The sequence below is a fragment of the Pygocentrus nattereri genome, chromosome 22 (assembly GCF_015220715.1).
Source record: "Pygocentrus nattereri isolate fPygNat1 chromosome 22, fPygNat1.pri, whole genome shotgun sequence".
Lineage (NCBI taxonomy): Eukaryota > Metazoa > Chordata > Actinopteri > Characiformes > Serrasalmidae > Pygocentrus > Pygocentrus nattereri.
This window is the reverse complement of record NC_051232.1, coordinates 20,863,149-20,881,251: the sequence shown is the minus strand read 5'-3', so window position 1 is coordinate 20,881,251 and position 18,103 is coordinate 20,863,149. Positions and strand designations below refer to the sequence as shown.

Sequence of the window (18,103 nt, the reverse complement as noted above, 5' to 3'; positions counted from 1 at the left end):
TCAATCAATTAGTGGCACTGGTCTGTATAGTTCATGATCAATCGAAAAAAAAGACAAAATTTGTCTTATTTGTTCAAATTTGAACCATAAGAAAGAAATTGTTCCATTTAAATGCAGGGCATTTTGCTGCATGAGTGAACCTGTACATATATACACACACACAACAATGCAGGGTGAACATGAAAACAACATACACAGTTTCCCGTTTTCATTACTGACATAACGTGAGAGTAACAGTGGCTGCATGTTCCAACCGGTGAGTGTATATTATAGATACAGTCAATGTTTTAACTCCTCCATGATCACAGCCTATCATTCTCATACTGCTACGTTATGTCTTGTTTCAAGAGGAACTGAAGCCTTCCACTTTGCTAATATTGTTATTCCTTGTCTACAGTTCTCTTTAGAGCACTATCCAGTGATATCCAGTCTATTGAGGGCATCCACCAGTGGTGAAGTTAGACTCAATGTGCTTAGGCCTAATAATCAAAAAAGAACATTTCCAAATTATATATATAATATTGATATACATTTAAATAATGGCAAAATGAAAGAAATCTGACCAAATGCTGCTCTACTCATGTTTCCACAGAAAGTAGGTTTGGCATCATTTAAGGTAGAAGGGAAAATCTGAAATAGAAGCTGTCAAATAAAAGGCCAGCTTCAGCTTCATCTGTGTCAGTTCTTATAGTAACTAGCATTACCAAGTTAACTGTGAGGTAATCAATTGTGTGTTTTGTTCAGTATTCAAAAATGTTTATCTCAGATTATGGTAATGGAGTGGATTATTTTCTAAGGGCTTAGCTACAGTGAAGTTAGCTAGTTAGTGAATGTCACCCTCACTTTAGTGATGTCTCCTGGAAATAATGCTTGCTGCTCTAACCAGTTGGTAATAACAGTAACACACAGCTTCAAGTCTTCAAGTCTCTTACTGCTTTTATAAAAGGTCAAAAACTTGCAGGTTATCATAAAATGTATAGTTCTGGTCCTAAAATCTGATTGGCTGAGCCGTGCTTGAAGCTGTGGTAAAATCAACAAAATGCGAACACCTGTGACAACCTTACAGCAACTGAGTTCTGTAGTAGTACTGTGCTACGGCACGAAAAAAAACCTTGTGATGTTAATTGATTAATCTTTGACTCCAATGCTGCTCACATGGACCACCGAGTGTACTGAGGAACAGGCCCACACAGAATCTGTGCCCACAGGGCTCTGCCAAGAACTCTGAAGAATTACAGTATTTAAACATTGCACAGTGTTACAGAACCATTCACAGAAAGAGACCAAGACGAGACAGCCCATGTGACCACTGTGGACTGAAACAGTCACACGTGTGTACCTAAGGAAAATAAATATTTCAGTTGTGTATTTGAGATATTAAACAGCACTTTATTAAACCCTTCCTGTGTGCATCTGGGTTTCTCGTTCTGAGGTAAGCATAACTCTAAAATAAGCTAATTTTGCAGTGTAAACCTCAGCTCCGCTACAATAAGTTTAATTGTCTTTTTTTTCACAGCAAACTGACAAACTTATTTTACACTTTGAACAAAAAACCTCAATGCAAGTACAGTAAGGGCGGAGCTACAGATCTCCACGAAGGTCACACTGCAGCCAAACCTGCGCATGTAGCAGTCACTACTGTGGAAAAAGCCTCTATTGCATTATTTACAAATCGTTTGACTCCTTGAAAAACAATGCAGGGTGCACAATTTAAATGCTACAGAACTGAATACTGTCTTTAAACGACATTAAATCAATATAATGGAATCTTCTGCTTTTCATTTTGGCAAATGTTCTGCATGTCATCTACTGAAAAATAATATCATGTGCATTTCACTGTTTTAACCTACAAATTAGTTTCATTAAAAAGATCTTCCTTGTAAGCTCCTGTAATGTGGTTATATTTATTGGTTCATTTATTGTTCATTTGGTTCATTCAGTTGTTGGCTGTTCTGTTCAAAACACACTGAGTACATCACATAACGACTACCTAACACTTTGGAAGCAAAATACACCACAGAATTTTGCAGATTTTCCTTCTGAATCACCGTACAAAACGAAACAAAAAAACAAAACAAAGAAAAAAAAATAAAACAGCAGATTCCATGTGTGTTTACTGATGACATAAAAACCCAATTTGTTTAAACTGAGCGGCTGGGATTTTCTTAACTAGAACTAGGCCAGTCAGTAGATAGTGTGCTAGCTATGGAGGTTTGAAAATTCTAGACTCTACAGCCAAATAGGGCATCATTTATAGAGTATAGGTGTGGCTGAATTTAGCTCTGCTATGCACAGTTGCGGTGCAGGATCCAGTATTTAAACTCGTGCTTATTGTATAATGTAGGGAGTAGTGAGCCATTTGAGATTCAGCCCCAGCATGAGACATGAGAAGAGGGATGCCACTGGATTGGTGGCTAAATAAAACTTGCGGTGGTAATTTGGTAACCAAAAGTACTTGTTTGTGGTAAGTAGTAAGTGTTTGCATTAAACAGTGCTGTTATCATATGTTCATTGTTGTACGACAAAAAGTTAAAAAGATCATGAAATTACTGCAATATACAGCGATGACTGGCTGATTAGATAACTGCTTGAATGAGTAGGTGTTCCTAATAAAGTGCTCATTGAGTGTCTAGTGTGTCATGTCAAAAGACCATCAATAATTTAGCTGTTGCAGGAAAAAAAGATCTGCAGAGAGGAGATGACAATTCAGTCTGTCTTAGTCTGTTTTGCGTTCATACTGCCTTATGCCCTCATATTCACAATATTCAGGACATTCTGAGTTTGAATGTATAGTATGTTTCTGCACATAGCAATTCTCCTCATATTATTATTCTGTACAGCCAGGTCACCTGCTCCACGGTGTTGAGAGTTCATTTCTGTGGCTCTCACTTCCCACTTAAGGTCACTAACACTTCTTGGTGAATAAAACACAGCAGCCAGTCCCACTAGGCGAAACCGCAGCTGATGTAAGACTGTATTTAATACTCCTGAACTCAGGGAAACCTCTTAAACTCTGCATGACCCTCTAAAAACATCTAAAAAGTCAGGCACAGTGAGGCATGGTGCCCAAAACAAACTCGCAATAACACATCAGCAGCTCCAGGTGAAAAAGTCAACCAGCTGTTGCATGGATCTATCATCAGATTTATTTTAAGCAGCACCAGGCACTTAGATGGCAGGCATGTTAACTACATGGCAGTTAGTGCAGTAGCAGTCAAAAAAGTTTGAACAAACCTACCAACAATAGGTTTCCACATCTCAGAATAATATTGGATAAAATGAAATTTTTCACACCTTTAATTGAACATAGGATTTTTTTTTTCATCTTATGGACATTTTGATTTACAGGTTTTAGCTTAAAACTTATAAGTTTATCACTTCAATTTGAAGATATATATATATAAAATATATATAAAAACTAATTTGTTTTTGACTATTTGTCATCTGGATTTAATTTATATTTCAGTCATCAAGGATATTTTTGTGTCTGATATGGCAACTAGATCTTTAGATTCTTTCTTGATTTGCTTTTTGGATTATGGATTATTTACCCTGCTCAAGGTTTATTTCTTATTCCAGCTTGTCCCTATAGGGCAAATGGTGATACTTTCACTTAACTAGCTAGAGTATTAGTATCTTGCCTTGAGTGTGTCTGTGAGAATTTGTGACGAATCAGTCAAAAGAGCATATGTGAGTTCAGACACTAACGTTGGATGAGAAGGTCTGACTCATAATCAATGTCCCAATTAATGTCATAAGTGTTCAGTGTGGTTGAGGTCTTAGCTCTGTGCAGCCCACTGGTATCCCTGCACACCAAATGTCAAGCCACATCTTTATTGACCTCACTTGCTGGAACAGGAAAGGGTCTTCACCTAGCTGTTGCCACAAAGCTGGAAGCATTTAATTCTAAAATGTGTTTGTATACTGTAGCATTAGCATTACTCTTCACTGGAAATAAAAGCCCTAATCCTGAAAAACAGGCTTAGACCATCATTCCTCCTCTGCCAAACTTTATTGCTGGCACAATATCTTCTAGTAGGTAGCGTTCTCCTAGCCTTTGCCAAAACCAAATTCTTCCTCAGACTGCCATGTAGTGACTCATATTTCATCACTCCAGGGAACACCTTTTCTCAGGTCTAAAGTCCAGTGGTGACATACTTTATCACTCCAGCTGATGCTTGGCATTGTGCATAGTAATTTTAGATTAGAACCCATCCCATGAAGTGGACAGTTCTTGTGCTTATGTTGGTTTCAGAGGCAGTTTGGAACTCTACAGTGAGTGATGCAAAACAGGAAAGGCAATATACACTCACTGGCCACACTCTGAGTTTGCATAGTCTACTGCTTTATGGCTGAGCTGTTGTTGTCTGACATTTCCATTTCATAATGACAGTAGATCAGGGCAGATCTTGCCGGACAAAAATTTCACAAACTGACTTGTAAAGATGACATCCTATGACAGTGCCACACTGAAAGTCAATAATCTATTCAGCATTCCACTGCCAGTGTGTGTCTATGGAGACTGCATGGCTGTGAGCATGGCTTGATTTTATACACTTGTTAGCAGAATATGTGGCCGAAACACCTGAACTCAATAATTACATAGGGTGTCCACATATTTTTGGCCTTATAGTGTACATAGCAGACACAGATGACTAACAAAGCAGAACGAACTAGCTAACTAGTTAGATAAACTCGTTATCAGCAAGCAAAAATAATCTGAAAAATAACAGCATATTTATTTTCTAGCCAACAATGCATCAAATGTAATGTTCTGGTTGACACAGTATTGGTTTGTGTGATTACATGGTAGATGTACAATGCACGGGAAGGTAAATTAAGTGTTATGGACGTTTCAATCAATTTCAATCAATAACGGGGCTTCTTACTTCTTCTCATTTTAAAAGTCTTTCTGTACAGCATGCTAGTGAACCCAACAGATCCTCTTAAACTCTGCATGACCCTGCTAGAAACAACTTAGGATAAGCCACAGAACGGCACCCAAACTCTGCATCAATAACAACAGTAGCCCCACTGGAAAAGGCCAACAAGCCAGTGTACGGTCAGAGGAATAATACTGAAAAAGAAAGAAAAAATATCATTAGTGAACAAAATATCCATCTGCATTTGGTAAGGCAACCTCGTAGATGATGAAAGGCCTTTGAGAATCATCAGAATTCTTTAAAAAGCCCTATTATCTTTTAAACGAATGGAATCTGTTCTTATTAAATGACAGAATAGGTAACTATTCCAATCTCTCTGATGTAGGTAACCTAAATCATGCTCATTTACATTAACTTAAGAAACATTAAGTGAAAGTGTGAGTACTTATAAGTACTAAAAGTGAAAATCTCAAGTGAAAATGTTACTCAATTAAAAGTGGATGTCTGGAGCCAAATATATGCCTCACACAAAGAATAATTAGAATATTTAGAATATTTGTAGGCAGTTTCATTTTACAGTAACATGAATATGGTTAGATTTGAAAAAAAATAATACTGATTAGTGAAAAAAATATCAACAGTCAAATGATTAGTGAGCGAAAAACCTGATCTTTGAGATTTTTAACAAGCAAATTGAAGGAATAAAAAATGTAAGGGGTAAAAAGTATGTTTTTTTTTTCTCTTGGAATGTAATTAAGTGAAAAGTACTTACTTGAAAAGTAAGCACTTGATTTCAATAATACTAATGTAAAGTACAAATCTTCCAAAGATAAAACTTAAGTATAGTTACAAAGTACAACTGCTCCAACTCTTGCTTTTGACAAGAAGCAAGAGTTGGAGCAAGCAAGTGACCCCTGCTGACTAATCTGGGCAGTGTGTGCCTTTGTGTGTATTACAGAAACATTTAATTGGATATGTCAATCAATCAACACAGAATATGAGTATACTGTCAAAAGCATAAATAATGCCTCCACTGGACAAACATTAAGTTATGGTAACACAAATGCACACACAAACACACAGTTTGAATATTTCTAACAAGCAATTCACTTCACAGGGAAAAAAAAAAACTAATGTAAGTCAATCAAAAGAAAAAATCCATTACCAGAAACCCATGAAATGTTTACTGAGGAAAATAAGTGAGGGAGTTTTAAATTTCTCTTTCCAAGAGCGAACCTTCAGTGCATTTTAATTAGGAAAATGAAATCAAAATTCATGCAGCAGCTTATCAGGCAGCAGCACCAAACAATAACAATAAAAAACGCCAATGTGCCTCATAAAATGTACGCGATTTATTGAGCAGCCAATTTGATGGCTCCCACAAGATTTTAAATTACTAATCAACATACTCCCAGCCTCGGTGTGTGTTTGTGTAGTGTTTGCAATTACCACATGCTCAACTGTAGCTCAATGCAAACTGAAAAGTCAACCTACACTTCATTTATATTATGTAAAAGAGTTAGATGTAAAAGAACTATACTTTATTTCACAGAAAAAATAACTGACAAACATGGCCTATAGAGATGACTGTAAGCAAGTCCTTCTCACAATTACCTTTTTTTTCATGCAAATGGGATTTTTTTAGGGATAAACAATATATACAAAAGTATTCAGTCACCCACTAAATGACTGAATTCAGGTGTTGCAATAATTTCCATGGCCACAGGTAAATAAAACCAAGCACCTAGGCATGCAGACTGCTACTACAAACATTATTGAAAGAATGGGTTGCTCTCAGGAGCTCTGTGAATTCCAGTGTGGTACCATGATAGGATGTGAAATTTTCTAACTACTAAATATTCCACGGTCAACTGTCCGCGGTATTATAACACAGTGGAAGCGACTGGAAACGACAGCAACTCAGTGGTAGAAACGTAAAATGACAGAGCTGGGTCAGCAGATGCTGAGGCACATAATGAGCAGAGGTCGGCAACTTTCTGTAGAGTCAATCGCTGCAGACCTCCAAACTTCACGTGGCCTTCAGATTAGCTCAAGAGCAGAGCATAGAGAGCTTCATGGAATGGGTTTCAAAGCATCAAATGCAGTGGTATAAAGTGCCGCCACTAGACTCTAGAGCAGCGGAGACGTGTTCTCTGTAGTGACAAATCACACTTCTCCGTCTGGCAATCCGATGGACGAGTCTGGGTTTGGCGGATGCCAGGAGAACGGTACTTGTCTGACTGCAGTGTGCCAAGTGTGAAGTTTGGTGGCGGGGGGATTATGGTGTGGGGTTGTTTTTCAGGAGTTGGGCTCGGCCCCTTAGTTCCAGTGAAAGGAACTCTTAATGCTTCAGCAGACCAAAAGATTTTGGACAATTTCATGCTCCCAACTTTGTGGGAACAGTTTGGGGACGGCCCCTTCCTGTTCCAACATGACTGCACACCAGTGCACAAAGCCATAAAGTCCATAAAGTCCATAAAGACATGGATGAGCAAGTTTGGTGTGAAAGAACTTGACTGACCTGCACAAAGTCCTGACCACAACCAGATAGAACACCTTTGGGATGAATTAGAGCAGAGATTGCGAGCCAGGCCTTCTCGTCTAACATCAGTGTCTGAGAAGTGCTGGGACATGGTGTCCTTGCATGTCTTTAGCATGTCATTAAAAATGCTGTCTCAAGTGCAGCATATATCCTTCTGAAATCCATCAGCAGCCTGGAGGGAACTGAATGAACAGCCTTCTTCAGTTTGTAAAGGGACATTTATTCCAGACCTGAAGAAACTGGTATAGATAATCAAACTCACATCAAGAAGATCTGGAGATGGTGACTGAGCGTGTATGGATGTGAACCTAATATGAACATTGGGGTTTTCACACACGTGTGCCATTGCCAGGTGGCAAGAGTGGTCCACCACCCAAAAATATCCATCCAAGAGCAGCTCTGTGGTCAGAAACTGTACACTGATGAAGGACTAGACGATGGCTAATGCTAACCCCGCAACAACTGAAGGGCTACAGTTTCTAATTGTATGCAAGCAAAGTGGAGTTACAAGAGTTTTCTAAAAGTGGTCATTTACATTGTTATGGTCAAGCCATGTTCATTATATGAAGCATTAACACATTCAAAAACGTTCTAATGAAGAACGTAGAGCATTTTGCTACGAATGCCAAACAAGCAAACACAGTCAGTATAATGTGGCCTCAGCTACCATGACAACCTTACCCTGAAGGACACAGAGCTACAGTTTGAAATATATGCATGAACCCAGGCCTGAGTGTTCCTGTTCCTGGTTCAGTATGATTTGGATATTGGGATGATGCTCAAGAAAACAAAAGGGCAAAATGAATGTGAACAAAATGTTTTGTTTTTTTTCCCAATACAGACGAAAATATTAGCAAAACCACCTAAGCAGAGACTGGAATCTCCAGCCTGCAATGTTGGTAAATTTCTACTTAGGAGCACCACATAGTTTTGCATGAATCTCTATTTCTCTTAATATAATAAAAACTTGGTTTAGTTATTAGCACATTACTTCCGATGTTTAGCTGTGATATGTACATCAACGACAAGTGAAATCTCCCAGCCACTCAGGACCACAGAAGTAGAGTAATACAAGAGCAATGAGATGAGAGATCTTGAGGAACAACCATATAAAAGCTATTATATACAACAAAGGGCACTTGTACAGTCTGAGGACAAAAGAGCGGAGGCTTAAGCTCCCTGTGCTCTGTTTGTGCACGTGTCAAAAATCACACTAAAATATACAACATGACAATGCTGCTGTTTTGATAACCATCTCGGGTTAGCCAAGTGAACGAGCTAATGCCTAATCCAGTAATATTCAGCGTTAGTTTTCAAGTACATACTGAATGATTAACTGTAAAACAGTAGCATTCAAAGTAAATAAAACAACTGCTGGAGTCCAGAGTGCTACATACCATCTGAGTAATATTCTCAGCCTGTTCTGTTAAGTTGAAGTGTCCCGATAAGTTGTACCATTATAAGATTTCATGGTGTCCCACAGGTATCAACATCAAATTCCCAGAGCAACTCTGCTATAGTGATACATGCTGTATTTTTAGAGGATTTTACAGTATTTAATGTGATTTTCATGAAACATGTCAATTAAATCAGTTAGAATAGAAAGTAGATCTAGGATGCAAATTTTAATGATAAATGAAGAAGAAAGTCTGGTGTGTGGTGGACATCTCTTTATCTCGCTAGCACTCGCCACTGTCATTTTGGAGCTGAGGGATTATTTGTTTTTAGTTTCCCTTCTCTTCTTATATTTGCATACAAAGCACTGACAGGCTCCAGGGAAATTCTGATAGGCCCCAGAGATTTTTTGTGGATCTGAATGTACTATGTGCATGTTGTCTGCAGCATAATAAGCATGTTTTGGAAATTATAAGAAAATAACAGGCATACTGTAACATAGTGGTTCACATGTGCGTACTGAACTATCATGGGTATAATAAATAGTAGTAAAAACTGTGTTAAGTTGTATGAAAGCCCCATTATCTACAGACACCACCATTCTGATATCCAGTTTCAGTATCTAATCAACGTCAGGATGAAATGCTGGACCAGATACAGGCAGAGGAAAAACTAATCCGATCTATTTCTGTAACAAATCTAGTCTGGAACACCACACACTTGCTTGTTCCATAATATAAAGTGAAGTAAAGTAGGTTACATGGTAACAGTAGCCACATGTAGCCTTACATAAACATAATGAGAATATAGTCAGTACAACACTTGAACGGCACTAGCTGCTACACAACAGGCATACCACATGTATAAGTCATGTTTGCTATTTTTTTCTTTGGTCCATCTATTGGTTCAGTCAGGGTTGTAGACAAGGGTTGTTTGCAAGGACAACTAAAGAGTTTCAATTAAATATGAACAGGTTTTAAAGAAATAATTATCAGCTCAGATAACTAAACACCTGATATCAGTATGAGAACAGAAAAGTGGTCCTGCTCCAATATACTGCTGCAAGACCAACAGTCTGCACTTTGTTCCACTGAAAATAGATGGTCAGGTTTATTCAGGTCACCTTTTCTTTGTGAAAAGAATCACGTAAATTATACAGAGGCTCCACTATCCAGATTTAATCAAGGAATTATAACAACACCTGTGATTAGCAAAAGGTGGTGTTGTTGCTTTTCACACCCTAATTAAAAATGACACATACAACCCAACACTGAGCTTGTCAAATAGACATAGGTAACTCAAACAATATTTGAACAATTTTTTTTGACCGTCTGTGAAAACTACTGACTATGGGTCACATCGGATAGAAGTGTGTGTGTGTGTGTGTGTGTGTGTGTGTGTGTGTTTTAACCACAATAATTAAACGCACAATGAGTAATATCCACCTTAAAAACACATGAAAACCATTACAACAACAAAAACTAGGAACTACTGCAGATGAGTGACTGGCACAATTTGGACAGTTCAGTTTGGACAAGATTAGTAACATTTTCTAGGCTGTTTTTTGGAGCAGTTTTGCAGTAAAAACAAAGATGAGGATCAGGTGTTTATTTATTTTTAAGCAAAATATAACCTGCCTTTTCTGCTCTGGAGGTTTACATGAAGGATGCACGATTGTTATCGGTCAAAATTGGATTTGGCTGTTTTTCGCTATTATCAAAGCTCCTGTCAGGCAATTAATTTTTGTTTTGGTCAATCTGTATTATGATGTTATGTTAAGTAGGTGACCCAGCTAAGCACATGCACACTACACTGAAATGCACTGCATGCATGTCCATTCAGAGCGCATACAATGTCATTGTCTTTGTTGCTTGTTGCCTGTTGTTTTCAAAAGGTTTTGAGTAATAAAAGACTGGCTGCAAAGAAGTCTGAACCAGCCATGAAAAAAAATGATCTGCTCATCTCTAGCTTGCATCTTGCTTAACAGCTAAAAGTAAGTTTCTTTCTTCAAGGTTCAACGAGTTTTTTTCATTTTTCATGATTGAAAATGTTCTGCTGCTGTTAAGTACCCCAGTGTATTCTTGTTCTTCTCTTCTTAAAATGTGTCAAACAGCAGACTTTACCATACCTCTTGTTTTGACTATGACTGGTCTCCTGTGATTTCTAGGCTCCTGAAGGCCTGCTTAAGGACAATGACGCATCTTTACTCTTTATGAAACAATGGCAATAGACTATAGGGACAAATGCCACATTCAGAATCAACTCTGATTATTTATTAATGAAATAATGTTAAAGTAACCTAGAGCTGGATAAGTAAACAGTCAATTACCGTTCGTCTGAAAAAAATAAAATACTTTCTATTGGTCCATTCATCATGAAATGTAAAGGACAGCTGGTGTAAAGGACAGAGAAATAAATAAATAAAGCGGGCATAGGGCCGGGCGCTAAAACGATAAAAATAATTATCGCGATATAACTTTTCCTCGATAGAGCGACAAGATATGTTTGATATATTTTCGATATAATACACCATCACACTTCCAAGTTTGGCAAAAGCCCTGGTGGCGTTTTCTACTGAAAGGAAAGCGACACTACTCTATTCTCATACTTCCGAGTTTTTCGACGATTAGAGAGAAACAAGGACTCTGTCTGTCTGGTGTTGATATATTGTGGTTCAGCTGGTGTCTGAATACAGTGATGTGCTCTGACATGGCTGCGTTAGGACTGATGGCACTAAGACGGTGTGATCCATCACTGACGTGCCGATGCAGCTAATGTTTGCTGTTCGTACTAACGTTGACGTTGTTGAGAAACTACCCATTTAGCTCTGTTGTTGTCCACTTGTTTAGCATTTGTAAAGGGATAGCCCAGCACTCGTCACCAGACAGTGCATAATACTTAAATTATGACTATTACAAAAACTGCGGCCGTGCTTTTACAGTTCACCAGACACTTTCCCCGACTGTCCCATGACAAATTTGTGAAATGCTCCACTATCTGGTGAGTGATTGTCTGTAATGACCTTAAAGGTTAGTTTAAAACAGCAATTAATCACCCAGGAGCAAAAATCAGCTGTCAAATTTGAAAGAAATAATGAATTGACATTTCTTGCGATATGTATCGATATCGAACGATATTAATTTTGTTTATTGTGATAACATTTTTTGCCATATCGCCCAGCTCTAAGTGGGCAGGGTTTTGAGACAACAGGTAGGTGTTGTGTGTGTATTACGCTCACTGTTATTGTCAGGCTTAATTGCTTTCTCCAAGTGCTCTTTTTCAGCCTCAGCTCTCAGCTTTCTCTTCCTGTAGTCCTCCACCTTAATCTTCAGGTCCTCAGCCACCTTCTGGAGCTGGCTAAGCTGTGTCTAAATAAAAGGAAAAAATCCACAGTTTACATTTAACTCAGAGAAAAAGCATTTTTATACTACTAAGTCCAGCTTCAGACTACCACATTCTCTCTGTATACTCTGAGAAAAATTGCATTTGGAAACTATAAGTGTATGCTGAAATCACATAGATATGAAAATGAATTTGCACAAATGTAATAATCAAACCGAATACCATAATGTTTGTTATCTAATACCATGACATCAGCTTTTACAATGCTGATATTGCAGATATCACAGTAAGTAAATGTGCCCTCTAACTAATCCCAGTGGGTTGTTTAATGTGCTGAGAGCATCCATACTAATCACAGATCCACAACAGTTGCTGTGGTGGTTTTTATGAATTATTCACTTAATCCAAAAACTTTTTTTTGGTAAAAAATATTGCAGGTCAATCTTTATTGATTCACTAGTGTTTTCAGTACTTTGCATGGTGTTTGGCTACTGTAGTTATGTAGCAATAATACCTATAATACTGCTGTTTGGCAAATCAGTGCAGCCCTAGCATGTTATTAGAACACTGTGTACTTCCATATGATTATTGGTTTATTATAACATTTTATCATCATAGGCTTATAAACAGTTAGACAGTAACAAAAGATGCATCAATGTTGACAGGTATAGCTCTGACGCTCATGAACAGAAAAATATTGCCAAGCCCATATGTGTATTAATGCCTTAACAGCCCGGGTCCCTCAGACGGAGACCACAAAAATAGGTTATGTATTGATGAAATGAGGGCATGGATGCATAAGAGTCCAGGCAGTTTTATGAGTGTTCAGGGACTGGATTTGCCATTATAAATCACTTCCATCAAACCACATCAGAGCAATGACAAACAACTACACAGAACTATGGTCTATATTCCACATCTGCTAGCACAATTACTAAGAAAAAAAAACCAAAACCGTGTGTGCGTGTGTGTGTGTGTGTGTGTGTGTGTGTGTGTGTAGGTATACCGCATTGCCTTCCAATTTCCCAGGGAGAATTTACCCATAATGCAATGATGGATTCTATCAGTGTGGGTTTGGCTAAGCATGACTGGCTTTCTGGGGCAGAAACAGAAACGCACCAAGCTTTTCCCCAAACCCTGCTAAAGAGATTTATAAGACTCATTTTCAGATAGCCAGACTTTCTCTCTTTCACTCCTGCTTGTTTTACTTCACTGATTCTCCTGCGCTCTCTTTCTCTTTCATCACCCTCTCTCCATTTTGTCCTAGTCTGTTTTCGATATTGTCTATTATATCAAACTCAATTAATAATTAAAACAGTACTTATTTGCTCCACATTGCTTTTCGGTCTCCCCTGTCAGCCCTCAATAGTACCTAAATTCACTCATTTACCACTGCCAACACTGAAGTGAATTCACTACTGCTGACACAGACATTTAATTGCGCACAGTTATTATAATCTCCACGGAATGAAACACTCTGAAGGTGCCACACATGAGCCACCATGTCCAATGCCAAACATGGGCTAGAAGGGTATGAAGCCCCCCAGCACTGGATTGTGGACTGATAGAGCTCCAGCCAATTCCTTTGGGTTGAGTTGAAGTGATGCAGAACTAATCATCCAACTTGCCCTCACTAATGCTCTTGCAGCTGAATGCAATCAAATTTTCATAATAATGTTCCAACATCTACTATAATGTCTTTCCAGAAGAGTAAGTCTGTTACTGCAGCAAAGGGGGAACATTTATATTTATATTTATATTATATATATATATATATATATCTATATATATATATATATATATATATATATATATATATATATATATATATATATATATATATATATATATATAACATATTTATATTTCTATTACTGAGTGCCTTACTCCTGTTACTCTGCTGCTGCTGTAATACTGTGAATTTCCCCACTGTGTGACTAATAAAGAATTATCTTATCTTATCTTACATACTCCCTATTGATACCCTTGCCTTAAGAAGAAATGCTGGATCAACAGGTGTCGACATAGATGTTCATTGGCAATGGAAACTGGATCAGTCATGTTGCTCAGCATTTTGGCTTCGTGACTATCATAGGAGTTGAGTAGTTTTATTCCATGGAATAGTAGAGTCTAGATAGGGCAGGTAACACCCATGCTAATGTATGTGCCAGTACATCATAAATGCAATTTCACCACTTTTTAACACTTTGGAGAGGCCGATAATGTAATCATGACACTAAAAAGATGACCCTTTAAATTGATTTGTGGGGCTGAAACATGCTGTTGGTATGAATGGCCACCTTACACAACACGTTTATGAAGCGTCTTTTTTAAAGCAACAGTGCTAACGTTCACTCCATTTGCGCATCTCTGCCACAGATTAGCTAGACACAGGTTAGCTAGTTGTAGTAGAGCAAAACATCAGGAAAAAGCCATGTCTTATTTATCCAACTCCAGCATAAAATCATAACTCGATGGTGATGAAAATCAAGCACAAAATACACACATCCAGATTTACACAGTAAATCAGTCTATCATGAGGTGGTTATCCTACCTGTGTATACGCACCACTACGCTAATGGTTTTACTGCGACTTCTAATCAGAATCAGTTTATATCAGATTAGAATCCGTTTCCTTTCTCAAAATATGGTACATAAGCAATATCAACACTAGTAATAAGTATTCAAGAGAAAATGGAACAAATTAACTAAGAAAAAAAAAACATATATATTTAAGACTTAAATGAACATCTGTACAGTGATAGAGTAATAAACTTTGGTACACTTCCATTGGTCTGTTTTTCGCTAAGTGAATCTGAACAATGTAAGGGGGCTGCAAGGTTCAGCGTAAAGTGCACTCTGTAAGCTTTTCTGAGGTGCTTGTTTAATGTCAGTATAAAAATACTGATATTCAAAAGAAGCTTAGAAATTGAACAAAACATAAGGCAACCTTGAAGGTTTGACACATCCCTACTGCTGCAATAAAAGGAGTTCTGTAACTTCAGAATTTAATTTGAGGCACAAAATAAATTGATTTCAGTGTATTTTTAATATTTTTCTGAGACATATTTTTTTTTGTCGGCTAGCATCACCAGCTAACACTGCACTAACACCACTGAGGCATGAAGTCCTGGTAACCCCAAAAACCTCAGTAACCCAGAAACACTACATTGCACTGTTTGGTAGGACTCTGGAGAACATGGTCCAATCTGACACCTGTTCAGCCAATCAGAGTGACACTTCTGGGACAGTGGGCGGGGTCAAAGGTCGTCCCACCTCTCAGTCTCAATCTGTCAATCACACCAGAGCACAAGAGAGGGCGGCAAGCCCCTGCAGCACTCAACTAACACTAACAGGTGTGTGTAGGTGTGTAGGTGTGTGTGTGCGTGTGATGTCCTTAAAATCCCTCACACACAAAAAAACCACAATTAAGAAAAGCTGTTTAAGTTCTTCCTGAAGTGCACTGTAGGACACTAAGCTAGTCAAAGTTCCCACAAATGAAATGTGTGCTCTATGCTCTTACCTCAGAAATAAAACTTAGTAGAGCTGGATTAGTTTCACCTGAGGAGGTTACACAATTTAAATGATTAACACATATGTAACCTGTAATTTTAACCCAGTATGAATCTGCAGTAAGTGCTGTTTTTATAGTCTGACTAAAGATCCATCCATCCATTTTCTAAGCCGCTTCTCCGTCAGGGTCGCGGCGGGGAGCTGGAGCCTATCCCAGCAGTCTTCGGGCGGAAGGCAGGATACACCCTGGACAGGTCGCCAGTCCATCGCAGCTGACTAAAGATATTTTAGTAATAGTTGTGGAGTGATTTTAATCCAGTATGCATCTTCAATGTGTGCTATTTAACAATAATAATTTTTGAGTGTAGTGTATGGTTTTGTAGTCTGACAATAACAGTTGTGAAGTGATTTTAATTCAGTATGAATCTGTGTATATGTGTAGCTTTCAAAGTCTGACTGTAATTACCGTGCTAATGAAATAAGAAAACCTAGCAAGAAAATCTGCCAGCCCAGACAACCAGGTTTTGACCTTTCAATCCAGGCTATTTGTGGCAATCTGTGAAATAATATAGATACTTCACCCAATCAAATCTCACTAATTACATTACAGAATTTTTATTTGCATTCAAGAAAACTAATCCAGCTCCAATAGGGGTTAACCATTATAAATGTGTTGTTTAGTAGCCTGTTTGGTTATTTGGGCACCAACATAAAGGTGGGCAACTCCACTTTTTTAGTTCTTTTAGTTATGGTTAGAAGTGACAGGTCTCAAAGGTCATACGTCACAGCTCACCTGTTTCTCCTGCCAGATGAGGGCACCCTCCTCTATTAATTGCTTCTTCAGGTGTAATCCCTCGTTCACGGCTTTCATTCTCTCTTCCAGTTCCTGCCTCTCTTTTTGTCCCAACATCCTTCAGAGAGAAAAGGTCTAATGATAACCATATTCTTTCAGATCTTTCTCTTTGTCTCGGACTCTACCCCAACTTCATCTCTTACTGTCTTTTATTCTCCATGCTATTCTGAGTTGATCTATACTCATTGGCCATTTTTAGAAACCACAGTGGAGGATCCACCTTGCTGTAACCCAGCTGTTGACGCACCATTCTCTAGCCCCATACCAATGGTCAGACCACAGAGCAGCTCTTTGCTGGATATTTTTAGGTGGACACTGCTGTGCCTGACTCAACGCCACACACACTACCCAAATAATATCTCATCAACAGAGGTCTTGTGGTCAGAAACTAAGCAATGATAAATGGACTAGAGGGTGGCTGACGAAATGTGCAGCAACAAATGAGGTTGTAATTTGTCTGTAATTTGAAATCTGTACACCTATAGAGTAAACCTATAAAGCAGGAGTTTCTACTGGACAGGGAGTGTATACATCTTGCTCTCTTCCCCTCTCTCATTCTCTCTCTGTAATGGTGTAGGCAGACACTGCAGCACACTATATTGTGTTCATGTCTCTGCAGGCCTAATCTAGCTGCACGCAGTTCCAGTCTAACGCTGCCTTTATGGCAAAAGACCTGACCATCAACTGCAGACAGACAGTGACCCCTGCTGGAGAGCAGAGGTACAGCTATGTATCACTACATATTTTATCCACAGCAAAGATAGAATTTCTGACAAAACATCATTCACCCTAAACAAACAAAAAAAACTAAACAAATCTGTCTGCAACACAAGCATACCTTCCAACCACTTCAACCAGTTTCTTGGTTAGGGTGAGGGTTTCTCACCTGCATTTGTTGGAACACTGTATTCGGCTAGCAAACTCATCAGAGCCATCACAGCAGTCTGCAGAAACACAGAAATCTTTACTAGTGAATTTAACTCATAAAGACTAGCAGATCAATACATACAGCAAAGGTGGAAGACTCAAGTGCTAGACAGCCACAGCAGTTTTCACCTGATTTAACACACCTGATTCAACTCAGCAGCTCATTAGTGAGCCATACATGAGCTGAACTCGGTGTACTGAACAGGATAAAGGCTTTTTATGCAGACAAGTGAAATCCAAACATGATTCGATCCCAAAAACATATGCTGATGCAAGGTGTAAACAGCCTCTGGTGGTTTTAAAACTAACACAGAACAAAGCCTTTTCCTAGTTCAGTTTATATACATTACAATTAGTCTAGTATCAAACAAGAGTAGTCTGGACAAAATGGAAATGAATAACATCTGAATGAGACAGGCAGAAAAAGTATATTATTTGTAAAACATAAAGTGTTTAAACGATTACAGTCCACTGTTGGACTCACCACAGATACCATCATTGACTCTAGAAGACGGGATATAATGTGGACGAAAACCTAGATTCATACAGTAGAAACGTCCATTGTGGCAGGCTGCTGTACCTGTGAAAAGCAAAAGAACAATTTTACCAATACTGTAAACAAAACACAAGCCCAATGAGTTGTTAGTA

The 18,103-nt window shown here is 38.4% G+C and overlaps 1 protein-coding gene across 1 annotated transcript in view; it reads right to left on the bottom strand.

The window, feature by feature from the left end:
- LOC108440425 (glucosidase 2 subunit beta-like) overlaps positions 1-18,103 on the bottom strand; it is a 201,774-nt gene that overhangs the window by 178,385 nt on the left and 5,286 nt on the right. The window contains exons 3-6 of the mRNA XM_017719285.2: positions 17,940-18,035; positions 17,415-17,472; positions 16,469-16,586; positions 12,059-12,188 (exon numbers count right to left, since the gene is read on the bottom strand). Coding sequence (XP_017574774.1) covers positions 12,059-12,188; positions 16,469-16,586; positions 17,415-17,472; positions 17,940-18,035 — 402 coding nt within the window. The remainder of the gene's footprint in view (positions 1-12,058; positions 12,189-16,468; positions 16,587-17,414; positions 17,473-17,939; positions 18,036-18,103) is intronic.